General features: G+C 55.1%; 3 protein-coding genes across 3 annotated transcripts in view; 1 reads left to right on the forward strand and 2 right to left on the reverse strand.

Moving 5' to 3' along the window:
• The window catches only part of LOC144929611 (uncharacterized), a 44,899-nt gene extending 37,620 nt beyond the window's left edge, over nucleotides 1-7,279 (forward strand). Inside the window, exons 7-8 of the mRNA XM_078849695.1 lie at nucleotides 481-571; nucleotides 1,869-7,279. Of these exons, the coding sequence (XP_078705821.1) occupies nucleotides 481-571; nucleotides 1,869-2,728 (951 nt within the window). The 3' untranslated portion in view covers nucleotides 2,729-7,279. The remainder of the gene's footprint in view (nucleotides 1-480; nucleotides 572-1,868) is intronic.
• PFDN5 (prefoldin subunit 5) lies at nucleotides 5,539-11,176 on the reverse strand. Its single transcript, XM_078849646.1, has 6 exons — nucleotides 11,028-11,176; nucleotides 8,901-9,003; nucleotides 8,270-8,301; nucleotides 7,000-7,074; nucleotides 6,000-6,105; nucleotides 5,539-5,866 (listed from the first exon to the last, which is right to left on the reverse strand). The coding sequence occupies exons 1-6, from the start codon at nucleotides 11,097-11,099 to the stop codon at nucleotides 5,787-5,789; spliced, it is 468 nt and encodes a 155-aa protein (XP_078705772.1). The 5' UTR covers nucleotides 11,100-11,176; the 3' UTR covers nucleotides 5,539-5,786.
• Nucleotides 11,177-16,401: 5,225 nt separating this feature from the next.
• LOC144929619 (molybdate-anion transporter-like) overlaps nucleotides 16,402-27,943 on the reverse strand; it is a 42,839-nt gene continuing 31,297 nt past the window's right edge. The window contains exons 16-31 of the mRNA XM_078849723.1: nucleotides 27,508-27,664; nucleotides 26,930-27,039; nucleotides 25,113-26,263; nucleotides 23,594-24,026; nucleotides 22,715-22,885; nucleotides 21,968-22,181; nucleotides 21,064-21,251; nucleotides 20,437-20,564; nucleotides 20,232-20,354; nucleotides 19,877-20,032; nucleotides 19,394-19,564; nucleotides 19,209-19,313; nucleotides 18,596-18,711; nucleotides 18,295-18,378; nucleotides 17,570-17,734; nucleotides 16,402-17,054 (exon numbers count right to left, since the gene is read on the reverse strand). Of these exons, the coding sequence (XP_078705849.1) occupies nucleotides 16,853-17,054; nucleotides 17,570-17,734; nucleotides 18,295-18,378; nucleotides 18,596-18,711; nucleotides 19,209-19,313; nucleotides 19,394-19,564; nucleotides 19,877-20,032; nucleotides 20,232-20,354; nucleotides 20,437-20,564; nucleotides 21,064-21,251; nucleotides 21,968-22,181; nucleotides 22,715-22,885; nucleotides 23,594-24,026; nucleotides 25,113-26,263; nucleotides 26,930-27,039; nucleotides 27,508-27,664 (3,674 nt within the window). The 3' untranslated portion in view covers nucleotides 16,402-16,852. The remainder of the gene's footprint in view (nucleotides 17,055-17,569; nucleotides 17,735-18,294; nucleotides 18,379-18,595; nucleotides 18,712-19,208; nucleotides 19,314-19,393; nucleotides 19,565-19,876; nucleotides 20,033-20,231; nucleotides 20,355-20,436; nucleotides 20,565-21,063; nucleotides 21,252-21,967; nucleotides 22,182-22,714; nucleotides 22,886-23,593; nucleotides 24,027-25,112; nucleotides 26,264-26,929; nucleotides 27,040-27,507; nucleotides 27,665-27,943) is intronic.

A 27,943-nucleotide genomic window follows, 5' to 3' on the forward strand; every position in this document is an offset into this window, starting at 1 on the left:
AGATTTGCACTGGGATGCAATCAAAGCCCTTCAAAGGAAGGAGGGATGGCCTAGTGGTCAGGGCAGCAGCCTGGAGATCTGGGTTCAATTCCCTGCTCTGCCACTGACCTTGGGCAAAGTCACTTAGGGCCAGATTTTTCTAGGAAATTCAGGCACCTGACGGCTAAGAAGTGCTTCAGCTGGTCGGCACTCGCCTCATTCACAGCAATCTGATGCCTCTAACTCACCCGTTGGGCTCAGGGCAGGACTCGCTAGCTGAGTTTCTCTGGCCTGTGCTCTGCAGGAGATCAGGCTGTGAGATCACAGTGATCCCTCTTGGGCTTACTGCTGAGCTCCATCTCATGTCCGATTCAATGGCTGCACGCGTGGGGAACGGGCTCTGTAGGGTGTGAGCAGTGGTGACGCTGCTGTGGGGCAGAGAGTTAATGGCCTGTGTTCTGTTCTCTCTCCCGTTAGCAAGATTCCTGACTCCTCACGTCTCCTTTCCCACCCCCAATGGAGCAAGAAGAGCCGTGCGTGGTGGAGCTCCATGACTCTGACGACCCCGATATTGTTCGACGAGTCTACATAGGTGAGGATGGACGCGAAGCCAGTCCAGGAGCCACCGATTTGGTGAAGTGTGGGTGGAGGGAGCTGAGACCCAGGGGATGGAGGGGACTCTTTGTTCCATCTGTCCTAGCCTAGCGCTCCTTGCGCAGTGTATGATACCTGTCTGGCCCCATTCACATTGTATCTAAGCACCTCCCAGTTGTCAATGGAGTTATCCTCACGCATCTCTCTGAGGCAGGGCTGGGTGTCCTCATTATCCAGAGGGGGAACTGAGGCTAAGAGATTAGCTCAGGGTCACACAGGAAGTCTGTGGCAGAGCAAGGACTCGAACCCCCTGGGTCTGCCAAGTCCTAGGCTAGTGGCCTGACCACCGGGCCATCCTTCCCACATGGATGCAGGTGTCACTCATGGCTCCCTGCCAATTCCATGAGACTCCTGAGAGGCCCCCTCCCCTCGGCGCAACTTGCTGTTTCACTTGCCAAGTGGCTTTGATTTGAAGGGAAGAGGGTGCCTGGGGGTTACTGAGTGCAGGGTCCTCGGCAGGCTGGTGCCTTGAGGAGCCTTCAGGGTGAACTCCCTGTGCCCCTTGGGTGGCTTTAATTCCTCCATTAAATTGCTAGCATCAAAAGGGTGACCTAGTTCCATCCCTCCCCCACTGGTCCCTGGGATCTTTCCTCCGCCTGTCCTCCCTGCATGGGGCAAAGCTTGGTGTTGCTTTGTGGAGACCTCTCTCTCTGACGAGTGTCCCATCCCACCAGCTTTGAGTTGGGGGTTCTGCTAAGGAGGGGGTCCCTGTGTGCTCCAGTTTTGCAGGGTTTGCTAGGAAGGGGTTGTTTTCAGGGTGCAAGGCAGCTGGGCTTCTCTCCCCCCTCCCCACCCCATGCCCATTCTCTTCCATATGGTGTCCCGGGACAGGGTGGGTGGGGAAAAGGGGAGGTTCCCATGTCTTATGGGTCCTGGGCTGTAAATACACCGCCCCCCTCCCCCCCGCACTTCCAGCCAAAGGCTTCCCCATCCAGTTCTCATGGGTTCTGTGGGTCACTCTTGTCACCCCAGCCAAGCTGAGGGGAAGCTTGGGGCCTCTGCTGGGAGGGGTGGGGTTTGAAATGAGAACTGGCCTCTGCCGTCTCTCCCACCTTGAGGACTATGGGGGAGACTTTCGAAGCTGCCTGGAGAATCCAAATACCTGGTTGCTGTGAATTTTAATGGCAACAGGACCTCCGATCCCTTGGGCGGCCCTGCAGTGCTCAGCCCTGGCTTCCAGACAGAGCCCCAGGGCTGTGCGTTTGTGCCGACCCCGGCTCCCCTTTGCTTTCCAGCTGACGACGGCATCGTGAGCGAGAGCGAGGAGGAGCTTCAGCACGAGATCATCCAAACCGTCATCCCCCACAGCCCGCTGGCCAAGAAGCCCAAGAAGAAGGCTCCCCAGAGAGCTGACGGGGGCAGCGCCAAAGCCCGGGGGCCGGAGAGCCCGGCAGGGCCGCCCCCTGCCTATGGCGGCGAGTTGGTGGAGTTGGCTGGCGGGCAGGAGGAAGAGGGGGGGATGGTGGTGCGGCACCGTGGTGCCACCAGCCGGCAACGGCCCTTCATCTGTAACGAGTGCGGCAAGAGCTTCAGCCACTGGTCGAAGCTGCTGCGGCACCAGCGGACTCACACCGGCGAGCGGCCCAGCACCTGCAGCGAGTGCGGCAAAAGCTTCAGCCAGAACTCGCACCTGGTGCAGCACCGGCGTACCCACACCGGCGAGAAGCCCTACCGCTGCGGCGACTGCGGCAAGAGCTTCAGCTGGAGCTCCAACCTCATCCAGCACCAGCGCATCCACACCGGCGAGAAGCCCTACCAATGCGGGGAGTGCGGCAAGAGCTTCACCCAGAGCAAGAACCTCATCAAGCACCAGCGCACCCACTCGGGCGCCCGTCCCCACCGCTGCACCGAGTGTGGCCGCGGCTTCACCCAGAGCACCAATCTCCTCAAGCACCAGCGGCTCCACGCTGCCCGCCAGAGCCAGCCCTGCCCCGAGTGCGGCCAGGCCTTCCGCGAGAGCGCCGAGCTGGAGCGCCACCGGGCTGAAGCCCACGGGCACGAGCCCTTCATCTGCGTGGAGTGCGGGGAGAGTTTTGCCAAGAGCGCCACGCTCAACCGGCACAAGAGGGTCCACAAGCCCCTTTTCGTCCGCTGAACGACGGGCGTGGAGGGGGGCCGTGCCCGTCACGTGACCGTGTGCGGCATCAAGATGCGCTCAGTGTGGTTCGGCACGTGGCTGGCTACAGCGTTGATGCCTGTGAAGCATGGCCATGCCCGTCACGTGACCAGCCACAGCGTCGCCAAACGTGGGTGTCCACGGTATTGACGTGTGCTGAGCAGGGCCCTCTACCATATCAACACGTTGAGCATGCCTGTGCTATCCATGATGTTGCTGAGCATGCCTGTGGCCTGTCATTTGACCTTCCATGATCTCAGCGAGCACTTAGCGTTGGCGAGTCACATGGCTGTCTACGGCGTCACGTGGCCATCCACTAGATCGGGGCGGGTCGCGTGTGGCCGTCCATGGTATCAACATTGTGGTCAAAGCCTTGGAAAGCAGACCTCAAAAAACTCACAGGGGACAGAGCTTACAGATGTACATAAGGTGGGGGGCAGGGACCAGGGTTGGGGGGGGAGGGGATGTTTAAGGTAGAAGCCATAATACTCAAGGCAGCGCACATCCTAGGGAAGCCAGCGTCTTGGGACAGGGGAGGGCGTCCTCTCCTGGGGGGTGACATTAAAGGATGGATTGTGGAGGAGGAGGTGCAGTGTAGAATAAAATTCTGCTGTTTCGAGGGTGTAGATTCTGTATGGGTCAGGCTCGTTGGGAAGGAAATGGTACCTTGGTTCCGTATTTGGGGTCCTGCTCTGAGTGGGGGGCCCCAGGTATTGTGCTAATACTGATAATGGGGGTGGGGGAAATCGCTTGAATTAATTAAAGGTTCTTTATCCCTTCTAAGATCCTTAGCGTCTCTCATCCACCCTCCCTCCCAGCTGCCAGCTTTCTGCCTGGTGGACATGCCCCAGTGGGCTAGCAGGGGACAGGACTTGCCCTTCTGAGGGTGTGGTCCCGTTGGAGACTGAAAGAAGGAAGCGGCAATGGAAGTGAAAGAGCGAAGCAGAACAGAAGCTCAGAACCAAACCCCCAGTCTGTCTGTGTTCCCTCTGGCCTGGGAAAGCCTCCTCAGTGACCTAGTGCCAGGCGGGATCCCTCAGGGGACTCCCAGGGGCTGCTCCAGGGCACCATGCAGCAGTAAGGCCTGGCTCAGTGCAGTCAGTTGTATTGGCTGGTGTAAACAGGGGCTGCTCGCAGTGTGTATAGGTGATAGGAAAAGCTGTTTCCCTTTGGGGGTGGGGGCTTTGCCTTGCCCCCTGCAGTGCTGCAGGACCACCCTTTGCCTGAGGGTTTCACAAGTGATTAGTGTCCAACTTACGATCACCCCCCTCCTCAAAGCACCTGGTAAAACGCAGGCCCCAGGATCTTGATCCCAAACTGCAAGTCACTTCTCTCCAACTCCTAGACTTCTAGGGCATGATTGGCAGAGGAGGACAGGGCATTTTTTCCCTCTTGGTGACTTGGCATGAGCTGGATCTTGCTGTATGGGGTTAAGACCTCAGGGCCTGATTTTCAGGAGGCCAGTAGCCCCTAACTTCTGCAGGAGTTTCAGACAGGCTGCTTCCGCCAAAGGGAATAGAAACCCATGGCAGCTTCGTGAAAGTAAAATCTTCTGCAGCTCAGCTACAAGGGCTTGTTTATTTTGGGAACGAAACTCAGCAGGAACCATCAGTTGGTGTCTCTGTCCTGCTGTGTAGATGCTAAATAGAGGTGCTGGCTATACAATTGGCCCCTCTAGCTCTGTTCACTGCCTTTCTCCATTCCTTGCAGCAGGTGGCTTTGAGCTAGAGCGAGGTGCATTATTTTAAGTTGTGAAGGTGGTCCGTGTGAATTCCCTTGAACTGAGGGAGAGAGGAGCTGTGCACAAATGGAAGCTGAGAGTGTTAGTTACCTAAGGGATTTAGACACCCCATCAAGGGAATCCAGGTGCCTGAATCCTCTGGGGAGCTTTAAAAATCTTAACTCTAAGGCCTGCATCTAGGGGCAACAGAAGTGAACCAATCTCCCTTCCTGCCTCTCTCAGCAGCCAGGGACAAAGAGGGAGGGAACTCCCCCGCCTCTGAGCAGCTGTAGGGGAAGAGCCAGTGGCATAAGATGCTGACCAGATGCCTGCTTCCAGTTTAGGCTTAATCTCTATGGCAACCCTCTGCTCAAGATCTACATGCAGCTTGAAGCCTGGCCAGTATTACCCCTCCCCCAACCACATCACATGCAGCCCATCAAAAACCCATCACATCATGGCCTGGCCCCCGCTGCCTCTCAGAATGGTAAACAGGGACAGTGGGCAACGGCCGCTGCTCCTCAGAGCCCTTCTTCCTCATCCTAGCAGGAAACTGGGTTCCTGCTTGTAGCGCTGAGTGGTTGGAGAGGAGGCTGGGGAGTGGGAGCCCTGGGTGGGACCAGAAGGAACATGTATCTGACAAGAAACACACCCACAGCTTGAAATCCAGCCAGTGGGTAGGGGTGCTGGTATGTGCCAGTGACTTGCCTTGTGTCTGGGGTGCTCACCAGATGCCATAAGGGAATCTCCACACCAGCTGGCTGCTGTCCTATTGCATCTCATATGGGAACCACCTTGTTTCCCTGCAGTGCTCCAGCACAGGCCTGCCCATTAGAGACTTGTTCTCCCTGAAGAAGCAACACCCCGCTGCATCCCCTGCGCCTCCTCCCCTTCTGCGGCCAGAGCCCATAGGAGCTCAGATGCTAGGATGATGGACAGAAGCTTCAGAGAGACAGATCCACCTCACACATCAGCTGGCAATAACTTCCACTGGATTTAAAGGGGCCACACAGACAGCTGGAAGTCTTCATAGCCCCACCCCTCGTATCTCTCACCAGAGGCAGCCGAGTACTGTTCCGCAATGCTTTAATTTATCTCGCACATTGATATCACCTGCCACATACAAAAGGGGAAGAGCTTCCACCAGGTTTGCACTTAAGACACAGCCACCAGCACAAAGAGCAGATGCCTCCCGATGGCGCCATGATGATTTCGGCCCCAGCTGCTTCGTTGGTGGTTTTAAGACTCTGCTCGTAAGAGAACAAAATGCCACAGTCAAGGCGCAGCATGCGGGGCCCAAGGAACCGATGCCAAAGGCTATGCCTTGGTTGCTGCAGCCTGTGAAGCCCCCATGGCTGTTAGCTGCTGGATCTTCTGGCTCATCATTTCCATCACAGCTGCAAGGGAGAGAACACGCACACAGTGAAGGGAGTTGGCCAGGGGCCGTTCTAGCTGTTAAGAATAGGTGGGTGCCAGCAATGGGCAACGCCCCAGAGCCAGGCCTGCCTGAAAAAAACAACATGTCTATACCTTGTTTCATGGCATGTTTTTCCTGCAGTGCTGGCTGAATTTTCTCCATCTGTTTGGTCAGAAAGTCTATCTTCCTCTTGAAGAAATCTCGGGCATTGTCTGCTGTCTGCAAGAGGAAAGGTGGCCTGATATGTCCACCCCAAGGAGAGGTGGGCACCTGGGAAGGGGTTCACCCCCTGCCTGAAGTGCAGTGACAATGCACAGGACAGAGGGTAAACACTTGAATCACTCCAAGATTTGGCTGCTCAGGCAGTAACATGCTTAGCCTTTCTACAGCACCTTTCATCAGAGACCCTCAAAACACTACGTCATGAAGCCTCACAGCATGCCTTAGTTGTAGGTGTACCTATATATCACTTCATCTGCTACTGAAATGCAGCCACCTCGGGGGTGGAACATGACAGCTGTCCAATAGGGCATCACAACACCACAAAACAAGATAGAAATTGATGGCGTCGTCTCTGACTGAAGCAGCAAGAGGTGACAGCACGTAACCATGCATCTTTGGCCACGGATAAACCCCTGACACTTAGGGAAAGGGTTGCACGAGTGTTAATGGTCAGCAGGTTGATTTTACATCTGCCCTGACAGATGGCAGCACCCAGGGAAGAGTGCACCACCACTGCCTGCGGTACCTGCTTGGGTTTTGAAGGTTTCTCATTGAAGAACCCACCTCCTTAGCTTGCAAGACCCAACTGCAGCGTAGACAAGGAGGTCTGGCTAAGGGAATGCAACCTAATCCCCTAGCAGAGAATTCCAGTGCACTAACCTCACTGGCCATTTACCTAGCCTGCTGTCAGACACATCCCTCCAGTCCCAGGGCAGAGCTTGCAGGGTGTACAGCAAGAATTCTGTGCTCAAGGTGTGAGTGCATTTCATACAGAGAGACGGCTCTGAGTCTAACACTTTTATGTGCAGGTAAAGCACATCCTGCCACTCCCTGGAACACACCAAGTCTAATAACGCTGTCACGGTGGGTTGGCTTACGAGTGCCTCCTACCTTTTCTACGTAGTAGCCTGTCCCCACGTCTACCAGCACGTGGCCAACGTCGGAGAGCTTCCCGGGGACGTACATCTGCCAGGGAGGTCAAGGGAAAACAGAACCAGCAGGGAAACCATGAGAGCAACAAGGTTACGGTGACAGGTCCTGAGAAAAAGCATCTTAGCTCCACACCTGCTCCTGAGCTGGTATAAAGCAACAGAACTCCTTTGAGCACGGGCAGATGTGAATGCAATTTGCCCAGAGATTCAGTTTAATAAAACAGTGTTTTACTAGATTATATTGTGGTGGCAGGTTGAAGGCTTGACCAAACTCAGGGCCCCGCTGCACAAATAGAGAGAGAGAGTGTGTGTCTCTGTCCTGGAGAGCTCATAGTCCAAACAGACAAGACAGAGAAGGTGGGATGGGAAACAGGTGCAGAGAAAGGAAGTGACTCACCCACGGTCACACAGCAGGTCAGTGCTACAGCTGGGAATAGAACCCAGGTCGCAGGCCAGTGCCCTAACCACTGGACCATGTTGCTAGATATGAACGGTGCAGTCCCCATGGGAACGACTAGAACTGATTTCAACATTATCAAAAGATCAGCTCAGTCCCAAGGTCGCTTTGTGACGCTTGGGCAGAGGAGAAACCCAAGCTGGGATTAATGGGAGGAGGTTGCAGAGAGACACTGCAGTGTCCCAGTATCGCTGGAAAAATCAGCAGGCAGAGGAGGCAGCAGGAACTGAGCATGGAACTAGAAGCCCCTGTTCGTTCCCAGAGCAGGCACAAACCAAGCAGCTGCAGGGCAAGCGCCCCCAGTGCATCTTGGCCAACAAGCCTCAGCCCTGCCACAGAGTTAGAGGGGAGCTCATGCTCTACCAGCCTCCTTGGTTCTTGGCCCCTCTGGCAAGGAGGGGGCTAATGGGCCAGCTGGGGTGTGGGTTTGGGATGGGAATGGCAGGCCATATGGAACAGCACAGATCATTTCATAGAGGTCACTGGAACAGCTGTCCAGCGGGAGCAGCTTCGGTCGCTGTCAATCCAGGCAGGATTTAGACTAGTGTCGTAAAGGGAAAAGGGTCCCTGTGACTGTTCACAGCCTTCAGTCCCCTGCCTGGAAATGTTCAATGCTAGCCTGCTAGCTGCCAGCTGCATCAAAGCCAGAGCAGGCTGCATGTTGGGGCCCAAAGGGTTAAGTTCCCCGTTGGGATGAGAATCAAAACGCCAGGGTAGCAAGGAGCCAGAGCACAATGTCGGCAGCATCTTTGAGGTGGTGGGTAAAGGATACAGAGCTGGTTAGCGGGACTAGCAGCTCCTTCCCTGGAGACAGAAACAAATGCCTGTTATTACCCAGACACTACCCCCTACTGCACAGTACGGGGGGGGAAGGAGGGGGAGGGCCTTCAAAAAGCAGCGCGAGAGTGCGGGGACAGCCACGACTATGGGTGCTCATCAGTATTCAGAGGCTTTGCACTGTTTGGGGCAAGTTAATAGCAACGCCTGGCCCCTCCATAGCATCTTTCATCCAGATCTCACAGCTCTTTAATTAATTACACACATGCGCCCTGTAAGGCAACTGAGGCACCAACCAGGGCTGTGGCCTGCCCAAGGCCACGCAGCAAGTCAGTAGCACAGCCAGGATCAGGATCAAGGAGTCCTGGCTCCCAGGTGTTTGCTCTAACCACTAATGAAAACTCCCTCCCCTCAGGACCTGGTCCATGGGAAGAGGGAGGTCATTCCAGGGGGCCTAGAGCCAAGACACATGCACAAAGCTGGAGGACACGGGGCTCTACAGCAGCAGTGCGGGGAGCTTAACAATTGCGTGCAAACGCCAAGGGGTGCCCTCTGCGACTGCACCATCCCCAGATGGGCCTGGGGGAAACGGGGGTCCCAAGGGCGCAGGGCGGGTCTGCACTGACCTTCGTTGCTTTTGTTGAGCACATTCAGACAGTCCTTGGCTTCCACATACTTGGTCTGCACCACCTTGAGCTGGGCGATGGAGGAGGAGAGGAACTCCACTTCCTAGGGGGAAGAGCAAAGCCCAGCACCCGGGGGGGCAGAACCCAGCATCACTATCGGGGCAGGAGAACAGAGGGACGGGATGGGGCTCCCCAGGCTCGGGGTCTCGCTGGGGGGATGGGCCCCTCCAATGGGGCTGGAGGAGGGTTTAGGAGAGGGTTTTCTGGGGGGGGGTGTCCTTCAGACAGGGCTGCAGGGGGTCTCGCTGACGGAAGATAGCGGGGGGGTTCGTTGGGGGGCGGGGCCTCTCATATGGGGCTGGAGGAGGGTTTAGGAGGGGGCGGGACCCCTCAGATGGGGCTGGGAGGAGCGAGTTGCGGGGGGGATCTCTCTGGCGGGCGGAGCCCCCTCAGACGGGGCTGGGGGCGGGTTGCGGGGGGGTCTCTCTCTGGGGGGGTGGGGCCCCTCAGACAGGGTTGGCAGGGGTGAATTGCGGGGGGGGTCTCTCTCTGTTGGGGCGGGGCCCCTCAGGTGGGGCTGGGAGGGGCGGGGAGTCTCTCTCTGGGGGGGCGGGGTCCCTCAGACGGGGCTGGGAGGGGCAGGGAGCGGGGGGGTCTCGCTGGGGGCAGGGCCCCTCAGACGGGGCTAGGAGGGGTGGGGAACGGGGGGGGGTTTCAACCCCTCAGACGGGGCTGGGAGGGGCAGGGAGCGGGGGGGTGTCTCTCGCTGGGGGTGGGGCCTCTCAGACGGGGCTGGGAGGGGCAGGGAGGGGGGGGGTCTCTCGCGGGCGGGTTGCGGTGGGGGTCTCTCTCTGGGGGGGCAGGGCCACTCAGACGACGGTGGGAGGGGCGGGGAGCAGGGGGTCTCTCTCTGGGGGGGCGGGGCCACTCAGACAGGGCTGGGAGGGTCTCGCTGGGCGGGGCCCCTCAGATAGGGCTGCGGGAGGGTTGCGGTGGGGGTCTCTCTCTGAGGATGGGGCCCCTCAGACGGGGCTGGGAGGGGCGGGGAGCGGGGGGTCTCCCTGGGTGTGGGGCCCCTCAGACGGGGTGGGGAGCAGTGGGGGTCTCTCTCTGGGTGTGGGGCCCCTCAGACGGGGCTGGGAGGGGCGGGGAGCGGGGGGTCTCCCTGGGTGTGGGGCCCCTCAGACGGGGTGGGGAGCAGTGGGGGTCTCTCTCTGGGTGTGGGGCCCCTCAGACGGGGCTGGGAGGGGCGGGGAGCGGGGGGGTCTCTCTGGGTGTGGGGCCCCTCAGACGGGGCTGGGAGGGGCGGGGCCCCTCAGACGGGGCTGGGGGAGGGTTTAGAAGGGGGGGTCTCTCTGGGGGGTGGGGCCCCTCAGACGGGGCTGGGAGGGGCGGGGAACGGGGGGTCTCCCTGGGTGTGGGGCCCCTCAGACGGGGTGGGGAGCAGTGGGGGTCTCTCTCTGGGTGTGGGGCCCCTCAGACGGGGCTGGGAGGGGCGGGGAGCGGGGGGGTCTCTCTGGGGGGTGGGGCCCCTCAGACGGGGCTGGGAGGGGCGGGGCCCCTCAGACGGGGCTGGGGGAGGGTTTAGAAGGGGGGGTCTCTCTGGGGGGTGGGGCCCCTCAGACGGGGCTGGGAGGGGCGGGGAGTCTCTCTGGGAGGGGGCGGGGCCCCTCAGACGGGGCTGGGGGAGGGTTTAGAAGGGGGGGTCTCTCTGGGGGGTGGGGCCCCTCAGACGGGGCTGGGAGGGGCGGGGCCCCTCAGACGGGGCTGGGGGAGGGTTTAGAAGGGGGGGTCTCTCTGGGGGGTGGGGCCCCTCAGACGGGGCTGGGAGGGGCGGGGAGTCTCTCTGGGAGGGGGCGGGGCCCCTCAGACGGGGCTGGGAGGGGCGGGGAGTCTCTCTGGGAGGGGGCGGGGCCCCTCAGACGGGGCTGGGGGAGGGTTTAGAAGGGGGGGTCTCTCTGGGGGGTGGGGCCCCTCAGACGGGGCTGGGAGGGGCGGGGAGTCTCTCTGGGAGGGGGCGGGGCCCCTCAGACGGGGCTGGGGGAGGGTTTAGAAGGGGGGGTCTTTCGGGGGGGCGGGGCCCCTCAGACGGGGTGCGGGGGGTCCCTCCCGGGGCTGGGCCCTGACCTGGTCCAGCTGGTTCTTCAGCACCTCGAGCTGCGGCAGCGTCAGCTCCGTGATGTTCACCTGCTGCGCCATCTTGGGGGAGAGTCAATGAGCGAGGCGGGGAGGCGCTCTGGGCCGGACACAGCGCCACTCTATGGTGCGCGACGCCTCCGCTGGACCCCCGTCTCTATGATTTCCTAAGGGCAGCCATTGCTCTGCAGGGCTAAGCCTCTACCCTACTTCCGGTCGCCATTGCTCTGAGGGGGGCTACCTCTACTTCCGGTCGCCATTGCTCTGAGGGGATCAACCACAATTGGAGCCTGTGCCCTGGAGTTCAGAAGTGAGGCCTTGCTCAGTTTCAAGGTCTAGGTGGGCTACAAGGTTACAAAGAGCCAGCCCACCGCAGCAGAGATGTGTCTGTCTAGTTCTTATACCACAAACCTCCATATGGCATTCACGGGGAATGGTCCTAACAGCACTAAACTCCTAGACCAGACAAACTCAAACTGCAGGGGGTGGGGGATGCGGAGTGTTTTCGGGAGGCAGAGGGGATGGAGAAGTTTAAGGGGCAAAAAAACTTACTGCACACATTTCACCCACAGCCCTGAATAACTACCAAACCCGATTCCTCCAGAGATATCAGCTCCTCCGATGGCACTGGCCAGTTTGATGGAGTTCTGTTGAGCTTGCAGAGCATTATATAAAGTCGTTACCTTCTGTGCAATCATCCCTTTGCTACGACGCAGTGTGCACATTTAATTGTAAGCAACAACCACAATCAGTTTTGTGCTTTTGCTCTTATTACACTGGATCGTTGGCTCTGCTTGAATCAGTGCCTTACTATTTTTAATATCTAGTGAGAGTTGCATGTTGATATTTGTTAAATTGGTATACGTACTTGTGTGGTAAGAGGCGGGGGTGGGTGTGTAAAATTCTGTAGACACAAAAAAGGGGGCACAATCAAATAAGTTTGAGAACGACTATCCTAGACCGATGCTGGAATCCACACTGCTCCCCCTGCCTCCCCCCATACCCATCAACACACAGAAATACTTAATAAAGATTTAATAATGGGTTCATACGTCTACCAGAGAAAGGAAGAATATGATCCACTGGCTGGAAGCTGAAGCCAGACAAATTCAGATTGGAAATATGGTGTCAATTTTTAACAGAGTAAGTAACCATAGGAGCAACTTATCAAGAGTCGTGATGGATTCTCCCTCATGGGCAGGTTTCAGATCAAGACTGGATGCTTTTCTTCAAGATCTGCTCTAGGAATTATTGTGGGGAAGTTCCATGGCACAGCCGAGTCAGTCAGTCAGGGCTATTGGAATGCTCTAAGTTTACTCAGGGCATAGGAAGTCCAAGGAGACAGAAGGAAACTTGAGAACAACCTAGCACAGAGCACAGCATGTTCTCTGAGAGAGGACATCACCTTACCAGTGTAATAAACCCACAATAAAATAAATGGAGTACTTGTGGCACCTTAGAGATTAACAGATTTATTTGAGCATGCTCAAATAAGTATTAGTCTAAGGTGCCACAAGTACTCCTTTTCTTTTTGCGAATGCAGACTAACACGGCTGCTACTCTGAAATAAAATAAATGTGCATTGTAAGCTTTTTAGGACAGGGGTGGTCTTTTCATTGTTTGTACAGGCCCTAGCACAATGGGGGCCTGCTCCATGCCTGGACTCCTAGGCACTACAATACAAATGAAGAAGCCAGTCCCATAATTAATGATAGCAAGTTGGATGAACACCAGATGGAGGGGGCAGCCTCAGGTCTTGGGGTTTACACAGCTCCACTAGTGGTCATTTTACATCCAAGTTGCTCCATGGGATGCTTACAGGACCTCAGCGTGATGCTTTTCACAGAGGCAGCAACAGGGGCATTATGCTGGGGATCTCTAAGCACAGAGGCAGACTCGGATGCGATACCACTACCTACTAAAGCAATACACACACGGACGAGAAGGACAGCTGGTGTGAAAGGATGGTTGCTTAGGTGCAGGTTAAAAGAAAGAAGCACACCTACCCTGTAGAGACCATCCTATGTGCAGAGGAAGAGTGAGGGGGCTGGTGCCGAAGATCGTTATTAGGCAGCATTTGGCCACTAAAGTAACTGTCAGCTAGAGACATAACTACAGCCAAGCCCCGCTGTAGCGTGGCGGCTGTTCCCAAGTAAGGTAGAATGGTCTGTTGCGGTAGGGTACAGGACGCTGAGCTCAGAGATTTGGATTCTAGGCCCAACGTTTCCACTCAATCTGTGGAACCATCAACCAAGTCACTTCATCTGCCCTGACTCAGTTTCTCCTCTGAACAAAGTAAGGTTATGGCTTCCCTTTATGAAGCATTAGATGTCCCACAGCCCTACCAAGTTTTCTGAGGATGGGAGAGAATTCCCCCATCAACTCCCCAACACTTCGCTCCTGGAGGTGTCTACAGCTGCATCTAGGTCCACTTCCAGCTCTCCTGATGGCCATGCTTCATGCTACTCTCCCTCCTTGACTTTGTGTATTGACACAGTTCAAACTACCAAGCAAAGAGTGAAATCCGAGCCATTGTTAATAGCTCTGCAAGTTAGATCTCCTAAAAACCCTCCAGCCTGAAGCATGCAGATGGCATGGCACATATTCTTTGGGGAGGCTGACAAAGAACATAGACCATAAGAATGGCCAACTGGGTCAGACCAAAGGTCCATCTAGCCCCCTATCCTGTCTTCCAATAGTGGCCAATGCCAGGTGTCCTGGAGGGAATGAACAGAACAGATAATCATCAAGTGATGCAGTCCCAGCTTCTGGCAAACAGAGGCTAGGGACACCATCCCTGCCCATCCTGGCTAATAGCCATTGGTGGACCTATCCTCCATGAATTTGTCTAGTTCTTTTTTGAATCCTATTACTCAGCCTTCACAACATCCTCTGGCAGAGTTCCACAGCCTGACTGTGTTGGGTGAAGAAATACTTCCTTTTGTTTTTAATCTGCTGCCTATTAATTTCATTTGGTGACCCCCTAGTTCTTGTGTTCTGAGAAGGAGTAAATAACAACACTTAGTTACTTTCTCCACACCAGGCATGATTTTTATAGACCTCTATCAGATCCCCCCAAGTCATCTCTTTTCCAAACTGAAAAGCCCCCCTCCCATCTTAATCTCTCCTCATACAGAAGCCATTCCATACCCCTAATAATTTGTTGCCCTTTTCTGAACCTTTTCCAATCTATCTTTGAGATGGGGTGACCACATCTTCACACAGTATTCAAGATGTGAGCATATCATGGATTTATATAGAAGCAATGATATTTTGTGTCTTATCTATCCCTTTCTTAATGATTCCCAACACTCTATTAGCCTTTTTCACTGCCACAGCACACTCTGTGCAAGCTTGCAGAGAACTATCCACAATGACTCCAAGATCTCTTCCTTGAGTGGTAAAGCTAATTTAGACCCCATCATTTAATATGTATAGTTGGGATGATGTTTTCCAGGGTGCATTACTTTGCATTTATCAACACTGAATTTCGTCTGCCATATTGTTGCCTAGTCACCCAGTTCTGAGACATCCTTTTGTAGCTCTTCACAGCCTGCTTGAGAACTAACTATTTTGAGAAGTTTTGTATCATCTACAAATTTTGCCACCTCACTGTTTACCCCTTTTTCCAGATCATTTATGACAACATTGAACAGCACTGGCTCCAGATCAGACGCCTGGGGGACACCACTATTTACCTCTCTCCATTATGAAAATGGACTATTTATTCCTACGCTTTGTTTCCTGTCTTTTACCAGTTACCAACCCATGAGAGGACCTTCCCTCTTATCCCATGACAGCTTACTTTGCTTAAGAGCCTTTGGTGAAGGACCCTGTCAAAGGCTTTCTGAAAATCTAAGTACACTATATCCACTGGATCCCCCTTATCCACGTGCTTGTTGACCCCCTCAAAGAACTCTAGCAGATTGGGGAGGCATGATTTCCCTTTACAAAAACCCTATTGCCTCTTCCCCAACAAATTATGTTCATCTATCTGTCTGACAATTTTGTTCTTTACTATAGTTTCAACCAGTTTCCCCAGTACTGAAGTCAGGCTTACCCACCTGTGATTGCCAGAATCACCTCTGAAGCCCTTCTTAAAAATTGGCATCACATTAGCTATCCTCCAGTCATTTGGTACAGAAGCTGGATTTAAATGATAGGTTACAGACTACAGTTTGTAGTTCTGCAATTTCACATTTGAGTTCCTTCAGAACTCTTGGGTGAATACCAGCTGCTTCTGGTGACTTATTACTGTTCAGTTTATTTGTTCCAAAACCTCTAATGACACCTCAAGCTGGGACAGTTCCTCAGATTTGTCACCTAAAAAGACTGTCTCAGGTTGGGGAATCTCCCTCACATCCTTGGCTGTGAAGACCGATGCAAAGAATTCATTTAGTTTCTCCACAATGGCCTTGTCGTCCTTGAGTGCTCCTTTAGCACCTCGATCATCCAGTGGCCCCACTGGTCCAGCAAAGTAGCAGGGGCCTCTGCAAATCTAGGGCAACAAAGCTGCAGTTAAATGCCACAAAAGCCTCAAACTTGCTTTCTGGTTCAGCAGCCTCATCCAGCCACCTGAGACAGATAAGCAGCAACATGGAGGGGAATGTGTCCATCTAGGACCCCAACACACTTGAGGCCTTTGTGGGCTTGGCCCCCATGGCTTTGTCCTTGTTTACTCAGGAAATCCCCATCATTGTGTAGTCTAATCTTAAAACCCTCCAATTACCCATCAGATATGTCACCCTGCCTCAGCATGAGGGATGGGGAATGGGCTACATAACCTCTTGCAGCCCCTTCCAGCCCTATATATTTCTGTGGTTCTACACCAGGAGGGTTTTACAGCAGCATAGCTGTCTAAACAACCCCCGTCCCCAACCAGTTCTGCGGCCCAAGGTGGCTTTTTAATACCATAAAACAGCTCTCCCCACATTACCAGCAAAACTGCACCCAAGACTAAGAGATCCTCCCTCTCACATCCCATTCAGGATGACGGACACTGGCAAAAAGACACCCCCCCCCCCCCCGTGGGAGGATAGAACAGCAGCGACTGAAGGAACAAAAGCCAAGTGTTGTAAGGTGTTTTGTCCAATGCGGACCCCCTACCAGCATATGGGGCATAGGAAGATGGCCCTTTGATGGGGGGGCAACAGTGGCATCTAATCTTCCAAGTAATCACTGCCTCAATTTACCCAGAAGAATTGGTCTAGAGGGTGGTTCAAGTTACACACTCCAGCCGAGGCAGACAGTCAGAAGTCAGAGTGGCATTGTCCAAAAAGGCACCTAACAGAGAAGGTAACTGGGTTAGGCGTGGGGGAGTAGATTGTCCTCTCACCCCGAGGACCCAGGAAATCCACATGGTCCAAGTCCATGGCTCCACCAGATTTATTATAGCTGTACAAGCCTCAGATATTCAGCAACCATTTGCAATATAAAAACTCAGATTTATTTTAATTAAAATAAGTTATATTCATAGAGATTTGACAATTTACATGTATATGATTCTTCCCCCAGACCAGCCACTCTGCAAGTCACTGCAGCTGTTTAAACGTGCCACAACGAAGCTAAAAAATATCCATTCATGAGTCCTTATGAGAAGCCACCCAGGGGCCTTCTGCCGAGAGTCAGACAGAGAAGGCTGAAACCAGCGGCTGAGTGCAACGCATTTTCAGAGAAGCTGTGGTCCAGAGGAAAAAGTTTGGCTAGGAGGCAGTTTTCAGGTCAAGTGTTTCATACAAGAGCCTGGAGGGATGAAGTGCTGGATCCACTTCATGATCCAAGTCCCATGACCCCTGGGAGCCCAGTGGGCAGGGGCCTCACCGCAGAGACACAGGTAAGCCATAGGCTATGGGGGCTGCTCCGATGAGGTATTTGAGTTTGGGGGCCTGGCGGGACTGGGCAACGTACTGGAGGAGAGGTGCGCCTGACCCTGCCTTTAGCCAGCTCTGGAGGAGCGCCTCCATATAGCGGTCGATGTCTCGGTCAGTCACGTCCCAGAGGTTTCCCAACACCAAGGGGCTGCAAAGGGAACAGACAGACACTTGTCTCCCCTCCAGCAGACACAGGGCTATAGCCAGTACCTTAACCCAGCCCAGCCATGTCTGGATCAAGCCTCGCCTGGGTACAAGGAGGGCAGGTTCAATTCCCCCAACCCCCTCCCACTATTTAATTAGATCTGGATGAGGGAAAAAAAGTGTGTATATCTTGGACTGGAATCAGACAAGTACTAGAGCCATAGAGCTCCGCCTGTGTTGGCATCGGGCTTCCCTGCAGCAGAGTGTAGTGCTGTGGCTCGGACTTGAGGAGACATTGATTTATGGCCATTAGCATTTGAAGCTCTATGGGCTAAGCCAGGGGTGACCAGACCTCATGCTTCCAGGGCACAAACAGAGCTTCTAAAGGGATCAGGAAGGAAACCTACAACCCTGGCATATACCTGCCTCTAAAGCAGGATGGGGGGCACGGACCAATCAGTCAATAGTAGCCAGAGCACAGATTTCCCACACTCAAGATCTCATCCCCAGCAGACTCACCATCCTGCCATGATGTACTTGAGGATGATACCAGTTCCCTCCAAGTTGCCGCGCACAGCCAGGGCGGCACTGCTGCAGCCAAAGAGCAGGGCCACAGCACCGCAGTCCAGCTTTAGGATTGACGGTCCATCCAGGAAGCGGGCACCGGCTCCATGCCCGGCGTAGCTAAGGCAGAGTTTGTGGGTGAGCTCACAGCAGGGGACTTGGTGACTGCAGCTATCTTGGGGTCACTGCTCCCCCACTCAGCTCCTTGGCCTCCAATGAGACTGACTTACAGGGCAAGTGCTCTGCACCTCCATGAACTGATCTGATACCCTGCCATTGTTCCCCCCTCAGCTCCCCAGTGCTTGAATATAGTTACACCCCCATCCCTGAGCAGCAGAAACCTCTGTCTCTCCAGAATTGTTACGCTTGGGTCTTTATACACAGGGAAAAGCCACCTGCCATGAAGCTGATGGTTACTGAAACCTGCACGTATCAGCATCCTGTAGAGAGGGATCTCCTACCAAGGCAGGTATCCTCACTGTACAGGAACAAGCAGGGAGAAGGGGAGGTAGCTTGTCCAAGGTCACACCCCAAGCCAGGGAGAGAGCGGGGAATAGAACCCAGGAGTCTAAGGTGCCCATCTTCTATGGAGACCTGGTCAGTCCCGCTTGCTACCACCACCCACCCTCGGAGACACTAGTCTCGCTGGCTTGTAGCTGGCTCATGCCGGCACCACTTACATATAGAGATCACGCTGCGTGAGAGCCGACTGCATCTGCTCCTGGCTTGGGACTTCTCCTGTCACCCCCGTCCAGCCGGGTTCGCTGTAAGACGACACTGGATGAGAACGGAGTGTGGACACCTGCCACGCCCACAATGAAGGGCAAACCCCAACGGCATTGCTCAGCCACGCCCCCTATGGCTGCAGGCAGGAGGTCTCAATGGGACACATCTCCATCTCTGCCGAGGGAGGCAGATTACAGCCAAACCGTGCAGAATCCCTCCCCCAGTGGGCATGTGGGGGCAGGGAGATGCACCCACCTCTCAAACCAGGCTCGGAAGCGCTCCTCCGTCCCAGGCAGGTTGTCATGCGGGTTGAGGACGTAGAAGGCACTGCTGGGATTCACCCCGCAGGTGAGGAGGAACCCTGGCCGATACTGAAATGAGGACACAAGACGTGTTGCTCCCTCCCTTAGGTGCAGCATACTGCAGAGCCCAGGCTGAGATCTAGGCGGGCACCCATGTGGGCAGCCACAATCCCACTGGGAGCTATGGGTGCTGGGCACCACCCAGTCCAGCCATGTGAACCGAGTGTCCATGCTACAGCTAGGGAAGCACCTGGCTGGCCTGTGTGATCATTCCACCCAGCACTTGGAGCCTGCCCCATTGCACCCATTTGCCAGGCCAGGGGTGCTCAGAGCCCCTCCAGCTAGCAGGGAGTGGGGCCAGCACTTTTGTCTGACCCTTTCAAGACATGACCTGACGGGTCATGCAGGGGGAAGTGGGTCTCCCCCCGCCCACCTCAAAAGGGAGGGTCCAGCTGATCTGAGAGCATGGGAGCTACTTACTGGCCTAGCTTTCTCACACGGGCTGGGAATCCTTCCCCAAGGCCCAGCAGAGCCATCCCAGAACAGCCCCCCTCCCCTCCCCTTACCCTCTGAGTGAGGGAGTAGCTGAGCAGGAAGCGCAGGGAGGGTAACCGGGTCACTGGCAGGGTTCTCAGGCAGGGGATGTTCTCCCAGGGCAGCTTCTGCAGGTGCTAGAGAGGAAAGGAGGAGTTATCCGCTGAGCCAGAGGCAGAGGCTGGTAGGTGCATGCTTTGGGGAGAGGACCACTAACCTTGTCCAGCACAAGAACCAGGTGACTGCTCGTCTGCCCACTGCAGGATTTCCACTTGTCCACCGCCTCCTGCAGGAAGGCCTGGGCAGCATCTGGCTGCGCTGGGCACAGCCCGGATGCCAGGCACTGCACATCTTGAGGGGTGAGGAGGTGAGAGCTGTTCAACACGAGCTGAGGAAAGAGGAAGACGAGTGACTGAGCCAGTGTCCCCACGCAGGGGCCAGCAACGTGATGGGTACAGCAAATCCCCCTCCATGCCCCAGGGGAATGGCTTCAACTGAAAAGCCTCCCCTATGTGTATACAAGGGACTTCCTTACCCCATGAGAGCACACTAGGGACCTAGCTCCCTTCCTACCACACAGTCACAGCATTAGCTCATCAACTAAAGCTAGGCCAGCCATATCAATCCTGCCCAGGCTCAGCCAAAAGCCTGGTCATGCTAGGGGCTTCTCAGCTGGTTCTCCCAGGACCACCCCTCTCACCTTCAGCAGTGCCGGATCTGAATTTTGCCAGCCACACCCCCTGAGACGTTCCTGCAGGCTGGAGGCCTCCTTGGCCACACCAGAGTCCTGGCTGGCCGGCAGCAAGGCCCCCTTCCAGCAGCTCAGCACCTCCTTCTCCAGGGTCTCGGTCAGGACCTGCAGAAGAGAAGAGGGAGTCTAAAGCCCCTTGGCACTGGAGAACTAGCCCCTGCAGTGGGAAGGCCAAGGGCTGGCCCACGAGGAGGGAGCTCCCCCTCTTGTCCTTGTCGGCAGAGTGGGGTGAAGATATGGGAAGCCAGAAAGCCCAAGCCTCCAGCTTGGCTGAGCCAGCACATGTTCCCACGTCCCCACCTACCTTCATCCTCCTGTCCAGCTCTGTCCGGCCCAGCCACCAGTCCCTCTTGTCTGTGCAGCTGCTGAATTCCTTCTGCTCCTTCTGGATGGCATCAAACTCGCCAAGCACCGAGCTCAGGGGCGCCTGCAAGAGACAGCACCGTGAGCCCTGCCCCGAGCTCACAGAGTTGCCGCTGTCCAGGTGCCCCATTGACCCTGCCCCTCACCTTGCTCTGCACAGTTGGGATGTGAATGGTCACTGGGGTACTCTCCTTCTCCAGCCGTGTTAGCAGCAAGGTGTCCCCAAGGGTGCCAGGCTGAAGGCTCACCAGGGTCAGCACGCACACGGTTACACCTGGGATGAGCAGTTAGGGGAGTCAATCAACGAGCCAAACCCAGCTAAGAGTCCTCCTTTGGTGTCAGAGGATGCATTCCGAATCCCCCCCAGTGGAAGGGAGCAGGCAGCCTGCAGGAGAGCCCTGCCCTTCTGTGGCATGGACAAAGAACGGCGCAAGCCTCCCACACGCCAACAGCCCTGCCCCTCTAGGGGGAGGAGGAGATTTTTGGTTCCCCAAGCCCATTCAATCCTTGTTTGGGGCCTCAGGTTGCAAACAAGGTCCCCCAGCTGGGATGGCTGTTTGCCATAGGGACGCCTGCCCACTAGGAACTGGACCAAGGACAACTCATTTAGCAAAGGCGCTGCTCTATGGCCAGGTGGTGTAGCAACATTCAGCCACCACAAACCCAGCTGGGTCCAGATCAGGCATCCAGCTGCGAGATGCCCTTTCCCAGAGGCAAAGCCAAAAGCTGCCCGCTACTGCCAGCTGAAAGGGACCCTCCCTCGCAGCACATACCGCTGGGGATTTTTTGCAGCTGCTCCCTGAAGCTCTCTGTCTCCCACTGGCCCAGCCCTGCCGAGCTGAATGCAAATAAACGCTGAAGCTGCAAGAGGTGCTGGAGCTGCAAGTCGGCATCCCCTCCCTGAAGGGCGAGCTCCTGCAGCTGGTCAGCGACATCGGCCACTGACTTTTTCTTCATTTTGCTGGAGATGGAAGCAGCGTGCAGGGAGGATCAGTACAGCAGAGACCCCAGAACCCAGAAAGGAGGGGGGCAGATGGGTGGGGGCAGGTTCAGAAAGACTGTTCTGAACCGAGGGTTATGGAACAGGCAAGTCCCCATAGCAGCGTGATGCCAGGAGCAGCGAGCAGAACGCCGGGCTGTGGAATCCAGGAAGTGAAATCAACTGGTCTAGCTCCAGTGAGGCAGGAGGCTATGGGGCGTTTAAACTAGGACGAGTGTCCTGACAGTGCTTCTTCCAGTTTGATGTTGCCACCCTCACAGTAGCTTCCATCTCAGGAGCTCCTGAGGATTAAGCCACCCACACCCCTCCCCAAGCTAGGCATTATCTCCACGTTATAGATGGGATGAACAGCCTAAGGTCACACACTGGTCTGGCAGCACCAGGAGCTGTGGGGCAGAGCTGGCTCCCAGCTTGGTCAATCAGTCACCAACCCATCTTCCCTTCCTGCCTCCAGTTCAGTGTTAACCAAGTTATTTGCCTGTTCACTTTCGGAGGCATTGTCCTGCTCATGGACAGTTTTAATGCTCTCTCATCTTATGGCAGTGGGTTCCACAGGCTAGTTATGCCTCACATAAACAGAGGATATAAAGGCAGCCTTTGCAGGAAGAGAAGTAGTGGATCTAGAAGGGTTTCCCTTTACTGTATGAACCCGCCAGCCAAGGGCTGACAGCTCTTACTACAGTCTCCTGTGAACGTTGCTCATCAGCTGATGGCGGACAGTGATAGAGACGGACTCTGAAACCAGGTAGGCAGTAGTGAGGGGGTCCCGACTGCCAATGCACAGTGCCAACAGCCTGCAGAGCTGGCAGTAGAGGGTGCCTGGAGGGCAGTGGCTGATGGCCTGGAAGGCGGCTTTCAGGGAGTTGCAGACAGAGTCCAGAGAGGACAAACCTGGAACAGTCAGAGCAGATAACCCTGTTGTCAGATGGTGCGACAAGAGCTTTTTCATTCAGCCCTCCCTCCCGCCCAGCGTGAAGGTGGAGATCGGAGCAGAGGGGAGCAGGTGGGGTGTGAAGGCTTGAGTGGATTGGAAGGGGGTTGGAGTGGCAGCAAGCAGGTTTTCAAAGGAGTTGGCAGGTTGGGGAGCTGGCAGGCAGGGCAGAATGGACATGCCTCGGCTGTCCCAGGGAAGAGTGGAGGCAGCCTCCAACAGGATTAGTTGCTGCAGTGTTATAGCAGAGACAGGAGGTCTGCCAGTGCCTGATCCAAGCCCACCATGCTGCTATTGTGGCTTGTTAGAATGATGGGATTAAGGACAGACAAAGCACAGAGTGCAACTACACCTTGGTTATACAACGGTCCCTGGATTCCCACAAGAGCTCACCTCTCTGTCCCCTGCCACTGCCACAAGGCCCTGATGTTTCAGTGAGGAGGGGAAGCAACAAAGAAAGATCCAGGTTTTGTGGGGTTCCTAGGGCACTTACTGACAGCAGCGGCCAGGGAGGAGGAGAGCGGCTGCAGGTTGAAGGGGTCATGGCTTCCTTTCTTCTCTGCCACCAGGAAGTTCTCTTCCAGATCAGCACTGGCATCTCGCCGGAGAACCTCGTGCTCCCCTTCGACACCGTCCTGCCCGTAGGCAAAGAGCCTCTTCCTCCCTGCAGACAAGAGCAGACACTTCCCTCAGACCTTGCCAGGACATCAAGGCTCTGGCTTCCATTGGAGTCTGCTCAAGCCCAGGCTCTGCAGACAGGACTTGGAAAGATATACGCTTCCGTGGGAGAAGTTGGATCCAGAATGTGACAGGATTCAGCTCTCCCTTGTTCAGCGTTGGGACAAGAGCAGCATCTTCAGATCGACCCTGCCCACTTCCTCAGCTCAGGCCTCCAACTTGCCTCTGCTGTCTAACCCCCAGAGGCTTCCCTATCCATTTCAGGACCCAGCTGCACAGGCTGCCCCCTTATCTTCAAGGCCCTATATGGGCTCACACCTATATGCCCAAGGTGGCTAGAGAGCATCCCGAGTGCTTTCACTCCACCCCTGGGAGCAAGGCCAATCTTACAAACAGAGGGTACAACAGTGAAGGGACTTGCAGCTGCAAACCAAGGGCAAGTCAAGGTTAGACCTTGGGTGCCTCCCAAATCTGGGCTCAGACCAGATTTCTTTTAGCAAGTGCTTTCTCCTTTGCCTCTATTCTCAGCCTGAGACCTCCCCAGATTCTGTGCCCCTCCGCCACTCTTGATCTAACAAGATCCAGGATACAGCTTGCCCAAGACACATTACACAGGACAAAGCGGTCTAGTAGTCAAGTCCTCCCTGCTGATTCCCCCCACCTGTTTCTGGATAGGCCAGAAAGCCAGGCCTACCTGGGGCTGGCTCCTCCTCATCAGATCCTCGCAAGACCTCAAAGCTGATCTCAAATCCCTCTTCCATCACCTCCTGTTCCTTGATGGTTCTCAGGAGCTCCCCTTCCTCCTCCTGACCCTGTCCACGCCCACAGGGGCCTCTCTGGGCTGCTCCCTTCTTTTCTTCTTGCCCAGCAGCTTTCCTGTTGCCTGCTCGTGCTCTCCGGGGCTTGGCTTTGCTGCTCTGGGGGCAGTTATCCGAAGAGCGGGCTTGGGCCCCCTCTGCATCAGCAACCAAGGCCTTTGGCCGTGAAGCCTTCCTGCCATAGGCCGATGCCTGTGTTGTCTTGTGGCTGGCAGGCCCTGACTCTTTGCGAGCTGCCAACCCCTTGTTCTCTGGCCCCTGGGCTGCTGCAGTGGGATCCTCCACATCACTGTCATCGCTGAAGACCACCTGGGAACAGGGGGACACAATCAGTTTTCTCCAGTCTAGTCTAGTGACCCCCTCTGGGGCAGTGCTCAGAATGCATGTGGAGAGAGATTTATCAAGCCCTTCTTGGCACCAGGATGGGACTACAGGAAACAGCCATTTTTTAAATCATGGGATCAGTAGCCCTGGAATCTGAAGGCCTGAGTTTCTCTCCAACTCCAGCAGCACCAACTTCAACTTCTCCTCCACTCTAGCCCAAGCTCTTGGCCTTGGGCAAGGGGAGTAGGAGCGAGAGGACAATTCGTGTATGCAGTTCATGATATTCTTGGCTGAGAGGTCTAAGAGGACTGACATCCCCATTGGAACTGGCTTTTGTTGCCCAACTCTGCTCACAAGCCTGGCTCTTAGATGCTAGTGGTTTCCAGTCCTTATGGAATTGGGCCAGCTAACCTAAAAGTGAAAGGCTCTGTGCATCTTGTGAGCCAACAGGAGTTTCAGGGGCGTCTTACGCACCAGACGCAGCAGAGAACTAGCAATGGAAGGGTTAGCCTGCAAATCTAGATGAGTCTCCACCTGGCCTTGGGACAATTTCAGCTTTGGGGCACTATTAACCCTTTCAGTCCCTGCAAAGACGTGGTAAGACCAGAGTCCTCATGAAGGGATCAGGTTCCTAGAGCAGAGATGGCCAGCTGCTTGTATTTAACTCGTGTAGCTAGCAGCAGGGGGGTGTGATAGAGCAAAGGGAGACCTAAATTAGGTTGGATTACTGAAGAATTTTGCAACAGTAAGCTGTGTCAGGCCGCAGCCTGGTCTTCCCCAGGGAAGGAGAACAAGCCCCATCGCCAGGGACATGGCAGAACTAGCCAGGACAATGCCCTAGAGAGAGCAATCTGCGCTGATTAGAGGCGGGGAGACAGATGGAGTGGGCACCACCCAGTAGACCATCTCCTTATCCCAAATAAGCACAAGCTGTTCACGTCTGACCAACAGGCGGTGCTCTGGAAGTTGCCCAGGCACAGCGTCATTCCTGGACACATCCCCCACACCCCCAAATATACCTTCTGCCCCAAAGATACTGTCCATCAATGAGCTCTCCGCCCACCCACTTACCTTCAGGCGAGATCGGACTCTCTTGGAAGCTTTGGGAGCCTTCAGCAGCTGGGACTTTGCCCCTGGAGGGGAGGACTCGTTGAACACCATGAACGGAGCCTTGGGGCCAGGGGTTGGCTTAGTGTGCGAACGACCCTTGGTAGGAGGCAAGGATTTCTGCACTGGGGTGCAGGGATCCATCACAGGTCTAATAACAATTGGGGGCACCTCTCCGTCTGAGTCACCCAGGGCAAAGACATCACTGGAGTCTATCAAAGGCAAAGGTTTGATTCCCTGGCCTCTCTTGGCTTTGGGTTTTGGGCCAGATGCTGCCACTGGAATCTTCTTGCTTCTACTCTTCAGGGGCAGATTCTCCTCTCTCTTGATTGTCTTGGTCACTGCTGATCCTTTGGTCTCAGAGGAGGGAGTTAAGGGTTTCCAGGCCCAGGCGCTGGAGAAGATGTGGGCCATGCAGCCATTATGCTTGGAGGCCAGGCTGTAGATGGTAGCCACAGCTTTGGTGAGCAGCAGGCTGGCTTTGTGGTACTCCAGACCTGGCAGGCAGGGCACTCTGGAAGACAGGAATGTCAGGCCGGCCTCCAGGAGCTCCCATAATCTCTTCTCCAGCTGGTGGCCACCCAGGCTTTGAGCAGCCACAGTGGCATAGATGTTGGCGACCAGATTGTCCAGCAGCCCAAGCATGGATCGGTCCCAAATAGAAGCCTTCCCAGCACAAAGGCAAGATGCCTCCCGCACCATGGTGGAGAAGCGTGAGGTCATGACCATACAGCGCTCCAGACTAGCCTGAAGGAGACCTAACCCTTCTGCTCTGTTCCCTGATGCCAGCTCCCACTGGGCATAGGAGACCACCCAGTGGAGGCAGACGGCTGAGAGGGTCACATCAGAGCAGAGGGAGCAGGAGCACAGGGTGGAGTGGCTCAGGAAGTTCAAACACCTCTTTTTCTTGGGTTTCAGCACTGGGGAGGTGGTCAGGACACTCTCCTTCTCCTGCCTGCTCACTGTATCCACAAACTCTAGCGACGGGCCCTTCAGGAAGCCATCCTCTTCCCCGGCAGGCTCAGCACTGAGGCCTTGGCGCTTGCTGCCCTTGGACCTGCCCTTCTTGGGTTTGATCTTCACTTCGCTTTTCTGCTTCTCTTTCGTTTCAAAGTCTGGAGGTGGAGGAGAGGGAGTGGGGTTAGTTATTTGAGTGTTGCCACTTGCAGTCAACCTGTGCTGTGATATACTTAACACACAGTAGACTCAAGACAATCTATTACTGTCCTTTGTAGGAGGCCTTTTCCCCTCAACAGGACAGAATGCTTCCCACCACCACCACTCTGCTCTAGGCAGCCTCAAGACAACACCGATCTTGGGGTGTAGAGCCAGACTTGTAACCATGGGACCCCCCCAAAAATCTAGTTTTATTCCTATATTAACATTGCCTCTCTCTTTCCAGGAAGCAGCTACTAGACACTCCTTTATTGGCCAGTGGGAGTCGCTCTCAGCGAGCTGAACTTGATTTGGTTTGGAATTATGATTGCCAAGTCTCAAGACCTCCCCCACCTCCAACCACTCTGGTTCACGGATCTCGGTGTCCTCAGTTGTATCATTAAAACTATTGTAAGAGACACCCTGCAGAGCAGGAAAAGCACCACCTTGATGTCTATAGAGCCTTCTCTACCCCTCACCATCTGCCTCTGAAGCGTGAGCTGTACGGCCACTGCCACCAATGGACAATGCCACGGGACAAGCTGGTCACATTTCCCTTTGAGAGGGCATAAAGTCCTCTTCCCCATCCCGCTTCTCTCCTTTAAATCTGAAGTAAAAAAACTCACCAGTGCCAGATTCTAGCAGGAACAGGGCTTGTTGGAGGTCTGAGTGACACAGCTCCAGCTCACTTCGCTGCAGCTCCAGCTTGGCCTTCAAGACCAGAAACCCAGCACACCTAGGAAGAGAAACCTATCAACAACCTGGATCCAATGAGGTAAGATGGCAGCTTGATTAGCAGTCCATGAACACCAATTTTTTCTCTTCCACCTCAGAACCATTAATGAAGGCTAAAGACATCAAGCTACAGGAGAGTTTAGTTTGTGAAGATTAAAACTTGGGCAACATGCCCTAGAGAATTCCTGTGAGCAGCTGCTCGTTTGAGATGCACCAGGGAACGATCAGCAAGCCTCACCACTAAGGCTGCTTCCTGCACTGGCGGCAGCTTGGACAAGACCCAATATCTGGCCTCCCCATCTGTGATGAGGAAGTTGTCCCCTAGGGCTGGCCTGAAAGCAGAGCTGAACAGCTCCCAGAAACATGGAGTTCCTTCACAGGGATTGAGACACAACACTGACAGAGTTGCCTCACATTGAGATGGACGTGCTGTGCCTTGTGAAGGAATCTTTCCCAGTGAGTCCCTTACCACCGAATGGCCTGCAGCTTCATGGCAAGTTTGAGGGCTTCCAAGCAGAAGGCTTTGGCTTCACACACCATCTCCACTTGGCTGAAGAGGGCAATGAGCTTCTCAGAGCAGACCAGCATGTCAGCCAGCACCTGCCATTTCTGCAGGAGATTTTCCCCTGCATAAGAAGGGAACAGGTGAATAGGGATCCTCTTTTGCACTGTACCTACAGAGCGAAGGGGAAGCCACTTGGTAATTAAGGTCTACAAGACACTGCACTACTCCAGACCGTAAACATCATCCAGCTTTTTGCTGGAGAGGCTGGTCAGCGTAGGTCACACAAGAGCTTATGCTCCAATGTAAAGTCATCCTAGTTGATACTGAAGGGCCTGGATCAGCAGGCAGCCAGCCAGATATCATGATAGCAGGCTCTGCATCACTAGCAGAACAGCTAGAA

The sequence above is a fragment of the Lepidochelys kempii genome, chromosome 20 (genome assembly GCF_965140285.1).
Source record: "Lepidochelys kempii isolate rLepKem1 chromosome 20, rLepKem1.hap1, whole genome shotgun sequence".
Taxonomy (NCBI): domain Eukaryota; kingdom Metazoa; phylum Chordata; order Testudines; family Cheloniidae; genus Lepidochelys; species Lepidochelys kempii.